This window comes from Pleurodeles waltl, chromosome 12 (assembly GCF_031143425.1).
Source record: "Pleurodeles waltl isolate 20211129_DDA chromosome 12, aPleWal1.hap1.20221129, whole genome shotgun sequence".
Lineage (NCBI taxonomy): Eukaryota > Metazoa > Chordata > Amphibia > Caudata > Salamandridae > Pleurodeles > Pleurodeles waltl.
This window is the reverse complement of record NC_090451.1, coordinates 436,770,092-436,789,966: the sequence shown is the minus strand read 5'-3', so window position 1 is coordinate 436,789,966 and position 19,875 is coordinate 436,770,092. Positions and strand designations below refer to the sequence as shown.

Genomic DNA, 19,875 nt, shown 5'->3' with positions numbered 1-19,875 from the left:
TGAGCTGTACCATGTTAATTGCTTCTCTCCTTTCTTTCTTGACACATGTCCTGAAGCATTTAATGCATCAGAATCTCTCTATAAATTTCCTCTGCTATTTTAGATTCTTGTTTAATAGGTATAACCCCCCTGAATCAGCAAGAGAATGAAAAAACAGGCAATATGGTTTGCAAACTAAGGCACCTAACTAAAATGCATTATTCTGAGTTACTATTGCAGCCTTTGGGAGAAACTACCATCAAGACAGTTTTTTCTTATTACGTGTAATTGCACCAGGGAATATGATTTTGAAAACACTGAAATAGTATGCAAGAAATTGATCTATAGTAGGACCCTAAAAGACTGGCAGGCGAGCCCATAAAAACATGTTTGCAACGCAAAACTACCCTTTGTTACCAAAAGTAAAGTAGTAAGAGTTTCCAATATTATGTGTGACACCCTCCAGTTTGACTTCTACCATGTTAAAAATACAGAAAACACACAGCAAAGAATGCATTAGCATGTTTTCAGAGAGTTATAGTTTGCATGGCTGTTGTGTGAGCTTTGGATTCAGGTCCTAACCATAACATTCAAATTTCAGTTATTTTTCAATATTAAGTTGTAGCCATAACAGTGCAATTTAAGTGTGATTTTTAGGTGAATTTTTGAGGGAGCTCTTCACATGAATTCAAGTGTTATAACAAAGACATCCATACTGTCACTTTTATTTTTTATTTTTCAGTGAAGCCATACTCTTGTTTTTGGACCAGACTAACCATCTTTTTTGCCACAGTACCTCCCACAATACAGGTGGAATCTTAGTGAAAACATGCCAATTTAGCTGGATAATCTAAATTTGAAAGGCCAGCCAAGGTATTCAGAGGAAGCTCGAAGATAAAACACTAATGAATTACAATTGGTTGGGAGAGCCAAAGGAGAGTAAAATCCTTGTCAGCTCTATGAGTCCTTTAATTTTTGTATATGTAAAAGTTAGAAATTATTGAATAATACAGGTCATTTTATTTTTCACAGGACAAGATGCTCATGGCCCTATAGTAGCAACAAAATATGGCCAAGTTCAAGGAACACAGCTCCGAGTTAAAGGAACAGACAGAGCAGTCAACACATTTTTGGGAATTCCCTTTGCAAAACCCCCACTTGGAAAATTGAGATTCTCTCCTCCAGAACGTCCTGAGCCATGGAACGATATCAGGGATGCAACAGCTTATCCTCCACTGTAAGAAAACAAACAATATTTGCTCATCATATGTACGCCCTCTGTTATTTAGATGTGACAACATAAATGCATTACATATGAATAAATATGTTTTAGTACCAAACTGCTCTGGTTGAAATTGGAGGTAATCAGGAACAAATGGCTTCTACTGGCCCTAACAGTAGCATATGTTTTTCGACATTGGGCTCTGTAGGTCTAGTGGAAAAAAATAAGTTAACATCAGATTAACAGAGTGACAGTGTTACTGTGACATGTAGAGTAAGTACTGATTTAGGGTTATCAAAATCCAATTGATGAGGACTGCATGCCCCTCATACAGCAGTATGCTATATCCTGGCATTTAATAGTATGAACCATCAACCACCAAAGCTGACAGAGGGTGAACTACTTGTGTACGAGATGCACATTATTTGTATTTGCTTGATAAGAATTAAGTGAAGGGACACTTTAAACAACAACTGCAAGCCCAATGAAATATCCAGCAATCAACTAAGAGGTTCAACTAAATACCGCACATACAATTTCCACTATTGTTATACCAACAACAGGCAAGTAAGTAAATAAATAAAGACTGACTTGCTTGCAAGTGTACTGTATCCCGATACTGTATACTGGATACTTGCAAGCTGATGAAAACCTGTTTGCTGCAATGGAGCTACTATATCATCTTCAAGAATTAACACCACACATGATTATGCCTAATAGGACAATGATTGAACAAAGACCCAATATCAAATTTATCTCTGATTTGCATCAAGGACTTTACAAGCATTCTTACAGAATTGTTAGCTACATTTAACCATGATAGTGGCTGGATCAAAAGTCTCACAGAGCAAGTGGGAAGTAAAGAGATAACTTCATATCCCTGATCAAGTTAACACAAATTACCCATAAAGGACCCGCTGTATTCATTTTGAAAGACTAAGTAGTATAGTGTAAGGATGAACACACACTCAGTTTCCTAATAATTTAGGAATATTTAGCTTCTTCAAATCCAGAAGCTTCCCACCATCACAAACATAAAACAGCCCCCCCTGAATTTGGTAATAAATTATTGTGAAATATAACATAAACATCTTTAAGCAGCAGGGTAAAACTAGGCTTACCATTTTAACAGTATTCACTGTATACAGATTAATATGATTTGTCGCTTTTCCACACCTTATGTCTTTTACATTCATAAAACAATTTCAGGGTATTCTTATAAGAGAGATCCTAGATATTGTGATTGATTACAAACCCTAGATAGCTAATCCCCTGCTTGTTAATGACACTGTTTGTGGTTGTGTTTCAGTTCATTGTTTCATACTTAACCTGATTTATTTCATATCATCACCATCATCATTTCTGGCTCTATCATGGTTCATCCAATGTTTCCCAACTCTCTCCTCCTTTGGAAATCTACTTTACATTGAACATATGATGACTCCATGGAATTATGAGAAAGCTAATGGATATGATTAGACCTGCCTTAGCCATTACAAAATAATGAATTGCAAGGCCAGGTAGCCATTAATCTGGATGCACGCAGAGAGTCTTATAAAACATGTCTTGTCCAAAAAGTATAGTATTAACGTCATCTTTTTTTCTAAATTCTCTACCAAAATCACAGTTATTTTTGCTTACTTTAGGAAAAGCTCGAGAGAAACAAGTGGTCAAAACAATTTTGCTTATCCCATTTGGACTAGATGGTTTCCCACCTTCTAACCTTGAGAAAAAGTTTGTTGTTTGTAAAGTGTATCCAAAACTGCAGCTGTTATATCCTGATATGTCTCAGTTTTTGCCTAATACATGTTCCTATAGAATTCATAATACCCTAAATGTATGGTCTTCGTCATCTATTGAAACTATAGTGTCTCACTTTAAAAAATAATACATTTTACATTTGTCTGAATTTGTTTCCATATGCCTGGCTAATATAGTGTCACATTTTGCACATCCAAAGGACCTATTTCTTGATGTTTCTCGAATGTAACAAATCCGATTTTTCATGAGTTTGTTTTCAATACACATAATTGTGTTGGTTTAGATTCTTCATTCCTTAGTGACCCCACATAGTCCTCCTGTTTTCTTTGGCTGCACCCATGCTGATTTTATCAGTTGTCCTGCACCCTTGTTTTGAATTATATTGACCTCATACTGCAAAATATTCCATAGCATCTTTAGTTAATATAAACATATCATACAATCCTCTTTTTAATCTTGTCTGTGAATGCTTGGTTTTGACGGAACTCTCTGTCAAACACCCATCTCTGTTTGTATCTTAGGCATGCCTGAGCAATTAATGTGGACGCAGAATAATTCAGCAACATTCTTAGATTGTGCTGATCCCTCTGAACGTGACTTCTAGAATAGGTTTTAACTACAATTTAATCTAATCTGGATGGATTATCTCAAAAGCATGGAATAATTGTCAGATAACAATGATGATTTAGTCCATGATAATTTAGTAGCAGTTGATATGGTCACTTCCTAGGTCATGACATATTTATTCTATCCAGGACTAAATGCCATGGAAATTTAAAGTTTCCCCTTCCTCTAACCAACATTGTGCCAAGTTATCCTAAATCCCTATAATTTTCATCACTATTTCAACTATAGAATGAAACAATTCTGTAAGGGTTTGTACTCATCTTGCCTCCAGTACGAACCATTGACCATTAGAAACTTACTGAATGTGTAATATTTCAACATTAGAACATTTACAGACTAAGAACCTGAACAGGCTGTCTGTCTCCTTTGTAACCCGTCCGCCGAAGTCTAACTCAGGTCCTGGATATTAAGCTGCCCCTCCCTGCCATGCAACGTCCACTGAAGCAGCACAGTGTATTCTATTCGAAGTTTTTTGTCAATATTTTTGTTTCCATAGAACTAGGTGAAATCTCATGGTAAAATAGGATCTTCCTTTGAGACTTCAACCAAATCAGTAATTTCTCATTATTCAATAAGATATCCAACCATTACACATTACACTATGTCAACTTAACATTATCTATGTCTCACAATTTGACCACTGCGGTCAATGAGTATGTTTCTTGTTCTTTTTTGTTTTCTATTGTTCTATTTTGCCATTCTTCCAACAGCCTTGGCCTGTATTGAAAAAATGCTGGTCTGAAAAACCAAGATTAAACACTACTAAACTAACATCAATCCCCACATAGTCGTCCAAATTTCTTTTTGAGGCTTTTCTGGTACATTGTTGTAGTGTGCACCCAAACCCTCCCCACCGCTACGAAACATCATGTTTCTTCAATGGCTTTAGGGCAACCCGTACAAGATCTGATTACATCCAGACATCTAGGAAACATAAAAGGTTTTATCCCATTACCCCATCAAAGAGATTTTGAACATGGAGAAGGGTCTAATTTACTCACCCTTTGAAAATACTTTGATCTCAGGTAGATCTAGGGGCTTCTTCAGTGAAATAGGTAATCACTTTATTGCGAAATGTCACTTTTGGTTTATCCAAAAGCTTTAACTTTGGCATTTTTTAAAACAATTCTGACTAATCAGATGAACCAATTGCCATTATAGTTCTTTGGTTCACAAGTAAAATCTCAGAAAGTAGTTAATAAATTATGCTGATAATATAGAGAGCTACCATGTAAATCTCATGAAAAGGAGTGCATTTCATGCTTGAAATGCCTGAAATGTTAGGAAGGTAACTAACTTACTAGGTTTTGACTACTTAGTTTTTGAGAGGGAGGAAATATTCTATGCCTGCTGTTTTTCTCTCCCAAGGCTATTGATTAATCCTTAAGCAAATTACACTCTACCATTCTAAAAGTACCCAGAGTTCTAAACCCCTTTCTTTGCTGGATTGATTCCCAAAACGGCAGGCTATTGTGCCACTTAGATTTTCCAGTCCTCAAGCTTGGTCTGCCATCTAACTGGAGATGTTTCTTATCCAACGTGGCTTTTTGTATGTTTGTCTGCTTCATTTCGAAACAGGAATTTTTGTATGTAAGATTACTAACATTTGATCCTTCTTCTGTTGTGATTTTGAGACCCCCACACTATTAGTCATAGGATCAACCCAATAGATTGATACGGTGACCAGAATTCACGCGTTAACAAACAATACCCTTTTTCAATGTAATACCTTCTCTCACCTGGACCTACAAGCCCTTAGTACTTGGAAGAAACACTGAGGGCCTGATTTTGAGTTTGGCAGACAGAAAACTCTGTCTGACAACTCCCAACAGGGTTCCTGCCGCCTATGCGACAATATCCCTATGGCTACTGCCACGAAAAGGCTGGTGGAGAATGAGGTCATAATCCCTGGCAGATTAGGACCGCCACCTACCTCCAGACTGCTGGGATCTCTGATCTCGGAGCTGACGGTTCCCTGGTGGCCCGAGCACCAGGGTTGTAATGTGGTGCTAGTGACCGCGGACTCGTAATGAGGCCCTGAGTTTTTCACATTAGTCTGGTGTCGCAGTAGTTGTGCTTCTCCTCATGCCATCTTTATCTGTACTAATGTTTTATAGTTGCTGTGCGATCCTTTTACAAAGGAGCATACCTTGCCCCTTTATCAGGTCTCCAATTGTAAATTCTGAAACATGCAAGTAGCAATGTTAATGAAGGGAACGAGTCAAAGGCTGCAGAGTACAACTGAAATTGTTAAAATGACCAAGCATGCAGATAATCAAAAAACACATTACTGTGCTGCTCTTCAAAAGCGTCTTCCCCTCTTACCAGTATTTTGATCTCTCATAAATACCTTAAACCCAAATTAGATGCACAAATAAAATTTGCCCCATTCTATGCATTGCATGAAAGGGAGGAAGCAAAAATGCTGCATATTTACGAAAATATCAAGCATTTCTTCTGCTTTCTTGCATTAGTTCATTGCGTGCTCCCTAGCACCAATGCTGACACCCTTACATCATAGTGCAAGGTTGCCTGTGTTAAAGGTAGGATTGTTTTTGAGCAGGAAGAGACACCTTCCTTCAAAAAAACAATCCTTAGAGAAATATTGCTCTTTCTAAGCAGCAAATAGAAATAGGAAACAACAATGAGAAATAAAGATAATTCTCTTCGTTTTTCCTCCCTTAGGAAGGCATAACATTTTGATACATCTCCCGGTTTAGAACTCTTTGTAAATCTAGGAATGCATCTAAATTCATGATGCATGAGAACAACCATGTTCCACCCATGGAATACCTCCCAAGTTGAAATGTTACATAACGCAGTGCAAGCAGCTGCCCTGTATTACAGTTCTTTACAAAGGTGACAAGACTATGCAAATTGGGCCTTGTGTGGCTTTGTAAATATCACTGAGGCCTTTGTGCTGCCTTGTGTCGCATTGAATGACACAAGGACAATGCAAAAGTTCCATAAATATTGGCCTCACATTTTTATCAATCTGCTGCTGCCCCTGTCTTATCCTGATACGTAAAGACTGTTATAGTCTTTGTAAATCTCTCAAGTACGTTAGAAACCTGTGCTTCTAGCAGGTTTCACATAATTCCAGTTTCCTAGCTCTTCAGTAGATCTTCCATAATCACCCATAATGAATTTGTCATTCCTTACCTTTTCTATATACCTTATATCTTACATTTCTTATGGTCCTTTCTATCTAATGTGCACCATCTTATTTTCAATCATTCAGTTTACCTGGCATGAAAATATAAAATTCCTGTCCTCTTTCTTGGTATCTTTCTCAAGTGTTGTTAAGATTAAGTTACTCATTTTTTAAATATTGTTTCAATTATTTTCAGAATTTATTCTATTTGTGTTTATATTGATTTGCTGCATCTATGTTGTGTGGCTCTGTAACAAAACACAATTATATACAATACATTAATAAATAATACTGTCTCACACAAAATTAAACCATGAAAAGACACTGGATTTGCACCACTATTACAGGTCTGACTGTTCATAATATTATACGAAATACTAACATATCTGTATTATCATTTGCAGCTGCATACAAGACCTGAAGGGAATTGATCTGGTCAAACAAATAGCTCAAGTACAAATACCAGATTTTAAAATTTCTGAGGACTGTCTTTACCTCAACATATATACTCCTGCAAAGGTGAAGAAGAATGACAAGTTGCCAGTAAGGACGTTTTTAACTTGTTTATCTTCAATCATAAAAAAGTGAAATAACTTTAGTTATTATTTATAATGCATGTGTGATACAGGGTTTACCCAGTAACTGCAGTAAACCTACTCTGCACTTTTTAATTTATTTAAATGATTCTCACATAATTCACCCACACATCCTGCATTTTGTATTGACTTTGTCATTTAGTTTTCCTGCTGAGACACTTAGGCCCATATTTATACTTTTTTGTGCCGCATTTGCGTCACTTTTTGACGCAAAAGCGGCGCAAACTTACAAAATACAATTGTATTTTGTAAGTTAGCGCCACTTTTGCATCTAAAAATTACGCAAACGCGGCGCAAAAAAAGTATAGATATGGGCCTTAGAGTTAAATTGTATGTGTTTGAAATAGTGATTTACCACTCCTGTATGTTCAGCCTTGAATGAGCGTGAAGTCCTGTGCTAAGGTTTCCATTCAAACCGTCAAAATATTTGACGCTATTGTGGTGCTTTGCTGCACTAAAACTCAAACGTTTGATGCTAGTTCAGCAAAGCACAGGGAGGGCCATTCGGTAAAATGGGTGCGTCATTTTAATGACTGCTCTGAGCAGGCGGTAAAAATGTAGGGTAACATGGTGCAGTGAAATGTTGCAAATGTCACTGTGTCATTTTTTTGGGCCTTCCGGGGTGAGAACACCTCCCTGGCATACATTATGCCTGGCGCAGGCATCATGTGGTGCAAGGGTTTACAAACACTTTGTAAGTACGGGGCGGAAGAAAGGCCTCCTTAATGTTGCCTTAGCGTTAGGAAAAATTACGCTACAGCAGCGGAGTGTGGCGCTATGGGCTTGTAAATATGCCTCTTAGCGTTTACACAAACTGTGAATGAGCACAAACACCACAGTTGGGGGGGTCATTGAGAGTTTGATGAATGTATGACATTCTGCCAAGAAGAAGATGATGATTCCCTGAATCACAAACATGTGGTTCAGCCCCCAATCCCCCCCCCCCCTCCATTTAGAGTATGATGGCCCTTAGAAATTCCACTGGCAGAGCTTCAGCTGGCCATAGCCTGACAGCACATTTACTATTGGGCCTGCCACTGCACATCTTCCAGACCCCTGTGATTATGCCAGTGTGATGAAGTGAAATCAGAATATGGCCTTGATGTAGAGGAAGTTTTTTAAGAGCATTTGAATTTTTCTTGTTTTTGTACAGGAAACACCTGCAATGGGAGTGTTAGGAACAGGTTGTTGTGGGAATGTGGTTTATTAGTTAGGGCACTGAGGCTCACCACATGTAAGAAAGGCACTGTTGGGTCCAATAAATGGTTTCAGTAATTTAAACCTGAGCTCAACCTCAGGTTGCACAAAACAGAGGGGCTTATCTTAGGAGGCCCCTTTGTTTAGAAGTACCAAAACAGTTACAAATAAATAAAAAAATTAATTAAAAAAAATAGAGAATAATTTAATAAACAAAGTTACAGCAAGATGACAAAAACTCACTGAATTTTAGAAGATCTAAATAAAATTCGCGCCAAAATGCACTGTCAATGTGGGCCAACTGTTTACAGTAGACTGGGAACTTGGTGCAATTTCAGGCCAACTGTGATGGAGCGCGGCTGAAATACATCACTAAGATTTTACCTGGTTTTACTTGGGACTTAGTCCCTCGTTATGTCATTGGCGGTCTTTCCCGAAGACCACTGTGCTGGCAGCTGCCAAAAGACTGCAGTGGCAGAGGTAATCCGCCCGCCCAATTACGACACACAAAATCACCTGAACACAGCCACAAAACAAACCGACACCGTCAGGCAGAATGACGGCAGCAGAGAGGCGGTCCCGCCACCTACACTGGCACGGCAGAAAAAGAGTGCACCCTCCAATACGACACAAAAATCAGCACAGCAGTAACAGCGCAGCGGTAATCTATTGGTGGCCAGGACTGCGGCGGACGAAATGGAACCTCACCTACAACACAACACTACATAGGCCAATTCGAATACCCCACACCTTAAACACATACACACACCACACCTCCCCCCCATAAAACACAAACAACCCACAACCCCTTGGTATGACAAACAACTGACATACATTGCAGGACCACGCTGAAGATCGCACTGCACACAGACACCACAGACACCGGCACACTTCTCACGCTTCACACTTCACTAAAAATATTTTAGACTCACACACACATCACAATCACCATGTCCTAACAAAAGCACACCCGTTTCACCAATAATGAATTAAGGACCATGGTGGATGAAATCATCAGGGTAGAGCCACAGCTGTTTGGGGCATGAGTCCAGAAAATATCAATGGCAAAGAAGATGGCGTTATGGCGGAGGATTATCGACAAGGTAATCTCAGTGGGAAGCCACCCAGGCACACAGAATGACATACGGAAGAGGTGGAACGACCTGAGGGGGGAAGGTCCGGTCCATGGCGTCCAGACACCAAATCGCCCTCATGAGGTGTGGCGGAGGGCTCCCACCTCCTCCTCTGGAGCTGACATCATGGGAGTAGAAGCTCTTGGTGATCCTGCACCCTGAGGGTCTCAGTGGAATCCCCGGAGGACTGGAAATTGGTAAGTCACCTATAATTCCCTAGTAAGAAGTATACATGTAATGCATGCATCCCCATCCCCTGCATGCCCCCCTACCCCACTAATATCAACTCCTAGAAAGTACTTCAGGCAGTTGTGAATAACAATCCCTGTCATCTACAGGTGTTACTGAGAATGTCGTCAGACAACCAGTTCCACATACAGCCAGTCCCCACCTGATGAAGGCCCCAGTGATGACAGTGACACCATATGTCTGGAACTGGAAGACCTACCTAGCCCATCTGGGCTCTCTGGGCAGTCCACCTCCATCAGCCTCACCCAGGACACCATGGAGCTCCCCACAATCTCTGACACCATAACACCTGTCGCTCAACGCCCCACACCAGTGTCTCAAGACCACGTCAATCCATAGTGTGCCCACCTCTAGGGCGTCCTGAGTCAACACCCACCACACAAGACGATGGAGGTCCTGGTGTAAGTGGGAGCCCGCACGCTGTGCCGGAGACACAAGAACATGGGGCTAGGGCCAGTGGGAGGGCACCTAGGGGCCACAGTGCTGGGCAACCCAGAGAGACACCTGCTCACGAGGCTATAGCACAAGTCCTGGGAGCATACAACCTATTCCAGGACAAAAATGGACCATAAATTTTACCTGTTAGGGAAAACCTGAGCCAGGAGAGGGAGTACCACTGGGAGGCCATGCAGGAGTGGCAAGCTATCAATGCCACTATGGCCTCCATGAAAGGCTTGATGCAGGAGCTTATCACAGTCCTGCATGAGTCCTCTACCTACCACCAGGCCCCTTCCACTAACCAACCTACTGACCAACCCTCTACATCTGCTGCAGGTAGTGGGATGGTTGTCTTGCCTGAGGTCTCACAAGCCACTACTGAGCCACCCCCTGTTGCTGAAGACCTCCCACCAAACGTGGTCGCAGACCCAGACATCCTGCAGGGACAGAAGCCAAGACCAACCCCACTGCCAGGAAATGAGCCTCTCAAGAACTGTCTCCCTCTTGTGCCACTGAGACGCCTTGTTGACTTCCTGCTGCCATAGCCCCATTTCCAAATGCCACATGGATACTGAACCTGTGCTACCAACTGCTTGACCTTACAGACTGATGAAATAGAACACCATGGTCCCAATGCTTTGCACGCTATCCACCCTTTGGTATACACAATAAATACACTCACACACAAGTTATGGTGTCATGTGACTCATTGTAATAGTGCAAAAAATGTGTGACATGTCATAGAAGTTGAGTCATAAAACACAGTGAAGATGTGTATGTATCATGCTGTCATCAAAGTTCCTGCAGCAAAGTCAATGTCCACACATCACTGGGTCCTCAGGTAGCAGACTTGGAAGAGTAGTGAAACATCATCCATAGTACATCTGCAATTGATAGCACAGAATGTACATCACATATTATTTTCACAGTTGCCAACAGTATGTACCTGCACATCATGATGGTTAAACGATTTACACTGTAGGTTTACACATCGATAGACAATCCAATGTTATTGCACACATGACCACAACCCTGCTCAGGTACTATGAGACAAGATAATCGTTGCATCTAACAGTGATGACCTGAGTAATAGACACTCATTGTAGTTGTACTACACAACTCACACCTCTGGATGCCAAGTATTTACATCACTTGAAGTCACAAAAGCAGAAAACTATGCCAATGAACATGTGATAGCAGAATGTAGAAGTCACAAATATGTGAAGAAGTAGATGGGATGTCTGATCTTTATGCAAAACAGAGAGACAAACTAGATATCATCACAGTGGGATTGTTGACCTACTTGTCAGACCACTCTTGTATACACTCATCTGATACCCAAATGGGGTCAACACCAGGAATGGATAAGGAAATACACCCAATCTGTGCACCAACATGTGACATGTTAAACATAGAGAAGTACCTACCAGAAGCTTAGCTGAAGTACTGCTGGCTGAGATCTGTCCTTGTGCCTCATCCCCAACTTCGTCACTCATATTTCCTCCCTCCTCTGCCACCGGATTGTCCCCTACTCCTAACTCCTCCAGCAATGGGATATTCCTCCTTAGTGCCAGATTGTGGAGCATGCAGCAGGCCACCACAATCTGGCACACCGTCTGTGGTGAGTACTGCAGGTAACCCCCAGAGATGTGCAGACATCTGAACCTTGCCTTCAACAGACCGAATGTCCTTTCAATCACCCTTCTTGGCCTTCCATGAGCCTCATTGTACTGTTTTTCAGCCTTGGTCCTTGGATTCCTCACCAGTGTCAGTAGCCAGGAGAGATTGGGATAACCTGAATCAATCACCTGTGGATAGGGTAAATTAACATTTACTATCCACTATGTCACATACAGACTGAGTGGGAAGGCTGGGGTAACAGTAGTTACATATACACTCATCATACTCACCAATGAGGTAGGCCCTCACTCTTTGTAGAGGCGCTGTCAGCCGTGGGACACTGCTATTCCTGAGGATGTACGAATCACAGACCATGGAAACCTTGCAGTCACCTGGGAGATGTACTGGTCAGCTAAGCGGACCATTTTCACATTAATAGAGTGAAAGCTCTTACGGTTCCTGTACACTTGCTCATCAGCCCTGGGTGGTATTAATGCAATGTGGGTGTCATCTATGGCCCCAGTCACATGAGGGATATGTCCCATTGCATAGAAACCAGCCTTCACACTGGCCAAATCTACAGGATTGGGAAATTGAATGTAGCTGTCCATATGCTTGACTAAGGCGGAAAAAGACATTGCTCAATATATTGTTGAACATAGGTTTAGATGTGCCTGTAGCCATTCCCACTATCCCCTGGGATGAGCCAGTGGGCAAGAAGTGGAGGACGGATAGCACCTGCACAGTTGGAGGAATGGCTGTAGGTTGTCGAATGGCTAGCAGCAGATCAGAATCCAACAGGGTACACAGCTCCCCGATTGTAGCATGGTTCAGTCAATAGTGGGAGATGATGTGGTGTTCTTCCATCGCTGCTAAGTCAACCAGGGGCTGATACACAGGTGAATGCGTCACCCTCCACAGTGGTTGGCATGTACACATGGCATACAACACAAGTATGTCAACGATTACAATGCATACATCTTACTGGAGGGTCAGAAATGGAGACTCAACATCACATCTGCTACCACTTGTTGCATGCAAAGCAGACTTCACTATGCCGAGCTGTTGAAATTCCCATGTTAGTTGCACACACATCAGGGATTTTCAGTGGACGACATCCGTGAATATCTTGTCTGTCGCTGCTAGTGTACAGTCACCACCAATATGTAAGTTTATTCCCACACTGTCATGATGTCATTTTCTGAATCTGTGCACACTCCAAGTTTATACTGCATGATTGTAATTTACACTGTCCAGGGCGTAATTCATCACATGTCCATGATGGAAATGAGTAGTGATGCTATGAATTTATGTATTTGTGACTTTTGCTGTGCAAAGTGGCTGCTGCCTGTCCTGCATGCAGGGGACAGATGTCAGTGAGCTCATTCCTCTGGGGTATGCCGTCATGGTAGTAGGCGGTCAGAAGTGCTGTGTAACTCCTCATTGGTTAACATTGATGTCTATGGCATGCAGGGACCAATGACGATTACCGCCAGTGGTGACGGTGCAGACCTCTGCAGCCGTGACCTCCATTTTCTACAGTATATCTCACTTGACTCCTGACTCTCCAGCCATGAAGACCTCCACTGGTGTGCTTCTGTGTCGTGTTTCTGGGAGCCACAATGGCGCGTGTTACAGGGGATAGGGCCCCCACCTTCACATCGGAAGAACTGGAGAAACCTGTGGATGGGCTCCTACTCCTGTAGACAAGGCTGAATGGGGCTCCATAACAGCAATTAGGTTGCATTATGGTATTTTTAGTTGCTACATGGGTATGTGTGTCAGTATGTGCATGGAGGAAGCTCCAGTAGAGGGTGTACCTACAGATATGACTGCTAGGAATGTTGTGGGAGTGTGAAGTCATATGCGATGCTGATATGTGCAGTGTTAGTAGGCCTGTGAATCTCGTAGGTTGTTGGGTCTACAATAATGTGACTTTCCTTCTGTCTCTCCTATGTAGGTCAGTGCCCATCAGACAAAATCCTTGTGGAAAGCCATCGCCAAGGAATTGCGTACCCTAAGGGTCCATATCCGGCAGATCACCCACTGTGGAAAGCGATGGGAGGACCTGACACGCTGGGCCAAGAAAACCACAGAGACCCAGTTGGAGGCGTCCTCCCAATGAGGAAGGGGTGCCGTCAGATCCTGACCCCCCTGATGGTCCTCATACTGGCGGTGGCCTATCAGGACGGAGTTGGATGGGCGCTGGAGGGCAACACAGCAGCCACAAGGTGGTGAGTCAAAAAGTACATTTCCTGCACAGTTTGCTTTAGACTGGAAAGAGTGTGTTAGCCATGGGATTAAGGATGTTTACTGTAGCTATGACAGTTAATGCAGGTAGGATACTGTTGTGCTGTGAAGATTAGTAGCTGTGATAGGTGAGCATCTGTGCAACAGGTTGCCATGGCATTTGTTCAGTGCGAGTTTTATGATATGACGTGGAAATACAGGACCTTAAGTTGGTATTATCATTCCCATTATGGGTGATACCGGTAGGTTTGACAATGTACAAATGTCACTCCTGGACTGACTCCTCACAGTATTGATCCTGTATACAAGAGCCATTAAAGTGTAGAGTAGTACCTGAGTGTAATTGTAGTGGTTCCATGAGTGTGTATGCACATCAGAGGGTATGCACAGCTGGTGTGGGGAAATGTCTATTGATGTTGTGGAGCGTGCATTCAGGTATGTTCAATGAGTCATGTCATTGGAATGTACAAATGTGCAATGGGGATTGGTATGCTCTCATCTTTTTCAACCCCTCCCCTCCTATTTGTACTATCCTATCCTTGTGTGTATTAGCATCAGCAGGCGAAGGAGCAGGGGCACCGTCGAGTGGGGAGGCTACAGTCCACAGGACCCAGGAGGCAGAGACCACCAAAGCCAAGGGGACCAGTGGGTTGGAGGACAAGGGGAGCACCAGGGGGAAGACTGGAGCAGATACCACTGATACTGATTCCTCCTCCGATGGAGGCTCCCTTCTGTGCTCGCTCACCCAGGAAGGTGGGAGTCTCAGCACCTCTGCCCCTACCCCAGTCAGCCCTGCTACCCTCAATGCTGAAGCTACTGACCTCCTGAGGTCCATCTCTGTAGGGCAGTCAAACATCATGAATGCCATCCAGGGCCTGGCACCCAAGATGCAACAGACTAATGCTTACCTGGAGGGCATTCACAGTGCCTTGACTGGCCTACAGAGATCATTTCAGGCTCTGGCCTCTTCATTGATGGCAGCCAGTATCCCTAGTACTTGCGTTCTTCCTCCTCCTACCTGTGCCCCATCCCAAAGCCCTCTTCTAGCCAAGCCACACATACAGAAAAGCACTCACCCAAATCAACAGACAAGTTGCGCAAAGACAAACACAGGCACCACAAATCACATCACAAGTATGCACACACTCAACACACAAAAGCAGGCACAACATCAGCCACTACATCCCCTGTTTCCCCCAGCATCTCCTCCCTTACAGTCACATCAGCACTCACACCTGCCAGCACTGGATCCTTACTCCCTGTTCCTGTCACCACTTAGCCCTCAGTCACCACAACAGCAGACACCCATACATGCACCCCATGCACCACATCTACACTAACCACAACTACCATCACTGACACATGCAGCACACTCACCTTATATGCAGACACCACCCCAACATACATCCACATGACCTGTCTGTCATCACCTGGCCTCTCCCCGGTAGAATGATGGCTTTTTTTTCTAGGATGGTTACCCCCTTTTGTGGACTGTTTGTTTGTCACTGTTTGTCACTGTTTGTCACTGTTTGTCAGTGTGTTTTTACTGTCTCACTGGGGTCCTGCTAACATTGCTCCTAGTTTGTGGCCTATATGTCAGTATGTTTTCATGTTTTGTCAGTATGCTTGTCTGTGTCACTGGAGTACTGCTAACCAGAACTCCGGTGCTTATTCTCTCTCTGATTTCAAATTTGTACTTACATACTGGTAACCCAGTATTCCACTCCAAATTGGCATACTGGACCCCCCTTATAAGTCCTTGGTATATGTTACCTAGGTACCCAGGGCATTGGGGTTCCAGGAGATCCTTATGGGCTGCTGCATTTCTTTTGCCACCCATAAGGAGCTCATACAAACACTTCTTCAGGACTGCCATTGCAGCCTGAGTGGAATAGTGTAAGCACTATTTTCACAGGCATTTTCACTGCACCAGGTAACTTATAAGTCACCTATATATCTAGCCTTCAGACCCTGAAGGCTAGGTGCAAATGTGTGAGGGCACCCCTGCACTAGCAGAGGTGCCCCCATGTTCTCCAGGACCAATTTCCCAGACTTTGTGAGTGCAGGGACACCATTATTACTGTGCACTACATATAGGTCAACACATATATGTAGCTTCACAATGGTAAACCAGAATATGGCCATGTGAGGTATCTAGGATTGAGAAATTGTACCACCCATCTTATTCTGGTATTGGGTGTCCAATTTCATGCACCCTGGGGGCTCCACTATGGACCCCCACTACTGCCAAACCAGCTCTCAGAGGTTTTCACAGCAGCCACAGCTGCTGCCACCTCACAGACAGGCTTCTGCCCTCCTTGGGCTTGGGCAGCCCAATCCCAGGAAGGCAGAACAATGCATTTCCTTTGGGACAGGGGTGTTACACCTTCTTCCTTTGGAAATAGGAGTTACATGCATGGGAGGGGTATCCTCCCAGAGCCTCTGGAAGTGCTTTGAAGGGCACAAACGGTGTCCTCCTTGCATAATCCAGTCTGCACTAGTTCAGTGACCCCCAGTCCCTGCTCTGGCACAAAACTGGACAAAGGAAAGGGGAGTGACCATTCCACTGTCCATCACCACCCCAGGGGTGGTGCCTTGAGCTCCTCCAGAGTGTCCCTGGTGTTAGCCATTTTGGATTCCAAGGTGTTGGGATACTCTGGGAGCATCAGAGTGGCCAATGCCAGCAGGTGATGTCAGAGACCCCTCCTGATAGGTGCTTACCTGTTTAGGTGATCTGTCGCCCTCTCAGGGCTATTTAGGGTCTCTCCTCTGGGTGTTTACTCAGATTCAGTTTTGCAAGACTCCATCAGGGATCCCTTTGTGTAGTGCTGCGATGACTGCGATTTGGAACTCCTTTGTCCCCATGTTCTGGGACTCCTGTGGGTGCTGCCTGGTCTTCTGAGGCCTCTCTGAAGTGCTGAGAGCCCCCTCTGCTCCTCAGTCCAAGTTGAGACCCCTAGGTCCCTCCTGGGTCCAGGTAGCGCCGTCTCCCCCCAATCGTGTCTTTTGCATGAGCCCAGGCTTGTTGGAGGAATCAACGAAAACCAGCCTGCATCTACTTGATGTGGGATATCTCTTGCACCAAGCAGGAACCCGCAGCCGTCTTCTTTGGTGCATTTCTGACTTTATCTTCTAACCGGAGAATCCACTTTTACACCTTCATCCGGGTTAGCAGGGCTCCTTTTACTCCTGGACTCTTCAGCTGTGCTTGGACTTGGTCTCCTCTCTCCGCAGGTCTTCAGGTCCAGGGATCCATCGTTGGTGTCTTGCAGTCTTGCTTGGTTTTTATCACGACTCCTAGTGTGTTCTGAGGGAGGAAACTTGCTGTACTTTACTCCTGTTTTCCTGGGACCTGGGGTGGAGTATTTTACTTACTGTTGTTGTTTTCTTACACTCCCAGCACCCCTCTACACAGTACACTTGCCTAGGTGAGAAACCAACATTCCCATTCCACTATTTTAGTATATGGTTTGTGTTCCCCCTAGACCCATTATAGCCTGTGGTGATTTTCACTGTTTGTACTATTTTATGAAAGTTGACTTACCTGATTTTGGTTACTAGTGTATATTTTGTGTATAATACTTACCTCCTAAGGGAGTATAGCCTTGTGTCACTAAAATAAAATACCTTTATTTTTGGTAACACTGAGTATTGTCTTTCTTGTGTGTATGCAATGGTATTGCAAGAGCTTTGCGTGTCTCCTAGTTCAGCCTTGGCTGCTCTGCCTACAGCTACCTCTAGACAGCCTGACTTCTAGACACTGCCTACATTTCACTAATAAGGGAAAACTGGACCTGGTATAAGGTGTAAGTACCTTAGGTACCCACTACAAACCAGGCCAACCTCCTACACCCCCTCCTCCCTAGACACAAAAACGCCCACACTCAGACGCTCAACGTTCCTCCACCTCACACATACATACTCTGCATACATCTGCACCCATATCCGGCACACCTACACGTCCTACAATCGTTTCCTTTACCTCCACCTGTTTCCAAATCCATCCCCCTTGTTCCTAAGAAGATTTTCCTTGCCCGCCTTGACCTGGTCCCTGAGCCTGTCCCACCCCATGTTGCCCCTCGCCATCATGGTTCCCTTCCCATGCCAAGTCCCTCCACCTCCAAGTCCTTCCATGACCCCCCTTCTACCTCTGCTGCCCCTCCACCTCCAAAAAAGCCTTCCCCTGTCCCCCCAAAACAAACCTGACCCAAAACATGGATCCAAAGCCCCTGCCCCTCTGTCAAGAGTAAGGCTGAAACCCCCACCCATTCCCAGACCAAAGCCAGAGGAGCCCCCTCCCAAGCCAAAACCCAAGGAACCCCCTCCCAAACCGAACCCCTCTCCCCCAGACCCTTGAGGTGCCTGCCTGCCCCATTGATGCCCCAACCTTGTGGAGGCCATTAGGCTGTCAGGAGTCAAGTTGGGGTTTTTGACGGGCACAGTTGTGCCAATTGGACATTGAACTGGCCTACAGGCCTTGGTGCTTTGTTTTGTAAATTTTTCATTGCATTTGTTACACACATGATCCCTGTTGGTTTCTATCCCATACAGTTGTTGAGTCTTTTTGTTTTCTGGTGAGTTTCCATCCATTTATCATGTGCTGTCAAGTGTGCATATCTAGGGATTTTTTCAGTCGCATTCAATGTTCTTTCTTTTATTTGGGCATTGTATGTAGTGTTGTGTCTTTGTATTGGTTTGTGTGTCTCTGCTTGTTGGTGCTATTGGTGTGATTGTGTAGTTGTCATCCGGGGTGTCTGTATGTGACGTGTGTTTGGCGTGGCTGTGTTTTGTGTGTGTTTGTCTCAGTACAGGTGTTGTGTTGTGTGTGTGCGCGTTAGAGTCTTTGCATGGCGTGTATGTTGCGTGTGGGTGTGTCACTCTCCCCTTCCCCCTTGTGTGCTCTGCCGGTGTACTCGCCGATGGTGTCAGCGGTCATAGAGGAAGAAGGCGAGGAAGAACACTGGGAAGATTTCAAGTGGCGTTCCATTGCTTCTGCAGAGTTGTCTGTGTCCCTGGAGGTGAGTCGGTCCTTTTCTACTTGCTGTTTCCGCCAGGCTCTGGGTGGCGGGCATCCCGCCCCGGAAATCGTGGTGGTCTGCAGTGTCGTAATAGGGTGGGCTGTGCAGTGGCTACCCCCAGCCTGTGGATGCCAACCGCCGTCGGCGGCAGACTGGCTGCACTGACGGCAAACTGGCTTTGTTTCATTGGGTTGACTGCCGTGGTCGTAATATGGCTGCGTTCTGATCGTCGGCATGGTGAGACCGTTACCACCAATGTCATAATAAGGGCCTTAGTCTTTTTTTATAAAAGTCAAAATTCATTAGCTGGACAAGGCAGCAGGGTGTATCCGAAGAGGGTTCCACAACGTCCGATCTTCATTGGTCGACGCCCCAGTCAAGTTGTTGGTTATGGTGGGTAAAGATTTGAGTGGGAGAATACGAAATTGGAGCCCCGGGAAGTCCTCTTGCTGTTCAGATGCATTTATTTTCTTCTCCCATTCAAGATTTTCACCTTCAAACTTTGGTCTAAGTCTCTTGCAGCTAGTTGTGGCCCTGTAGCTTACACAGGAATTCAGCCAATTGACACTTCAAGTCCATTTCTATGTCCAGGGTGCAAGTAGAAGTAGGTCCAGCCTTTCAAGTCTCAAAG

At 44.0% G+C, this 19,875-nt stretch overlaps 1 protein-coding gene across 1 annotated transcript in view; it reads left to right on the top strand.

Moving 5' to 3' along the window:
* LOC138267779 (fatty acyl-CoA hydrolase precursor, medium chain-like) overlaps positions 1–19,875 on the top strand; it is a 410,618-nt gene that overhangs the window by 11,845 nt on the left and 378,898 nt on the right. Inside the window, exons 3-4 of the mRNA XM_069216979.1 lie at positions 1,012–1,216; positions 7,148–7,286. Of these exons, the coding sequence (XP_069073080.1) occupies positions 1,012–1,216; positions 7,148–7,286 (344 nt within the window). The remainder of the gene's footprint in view (positions 1–1,011; positions 1,217–7,147; positions 7,287–19,875) is intronic.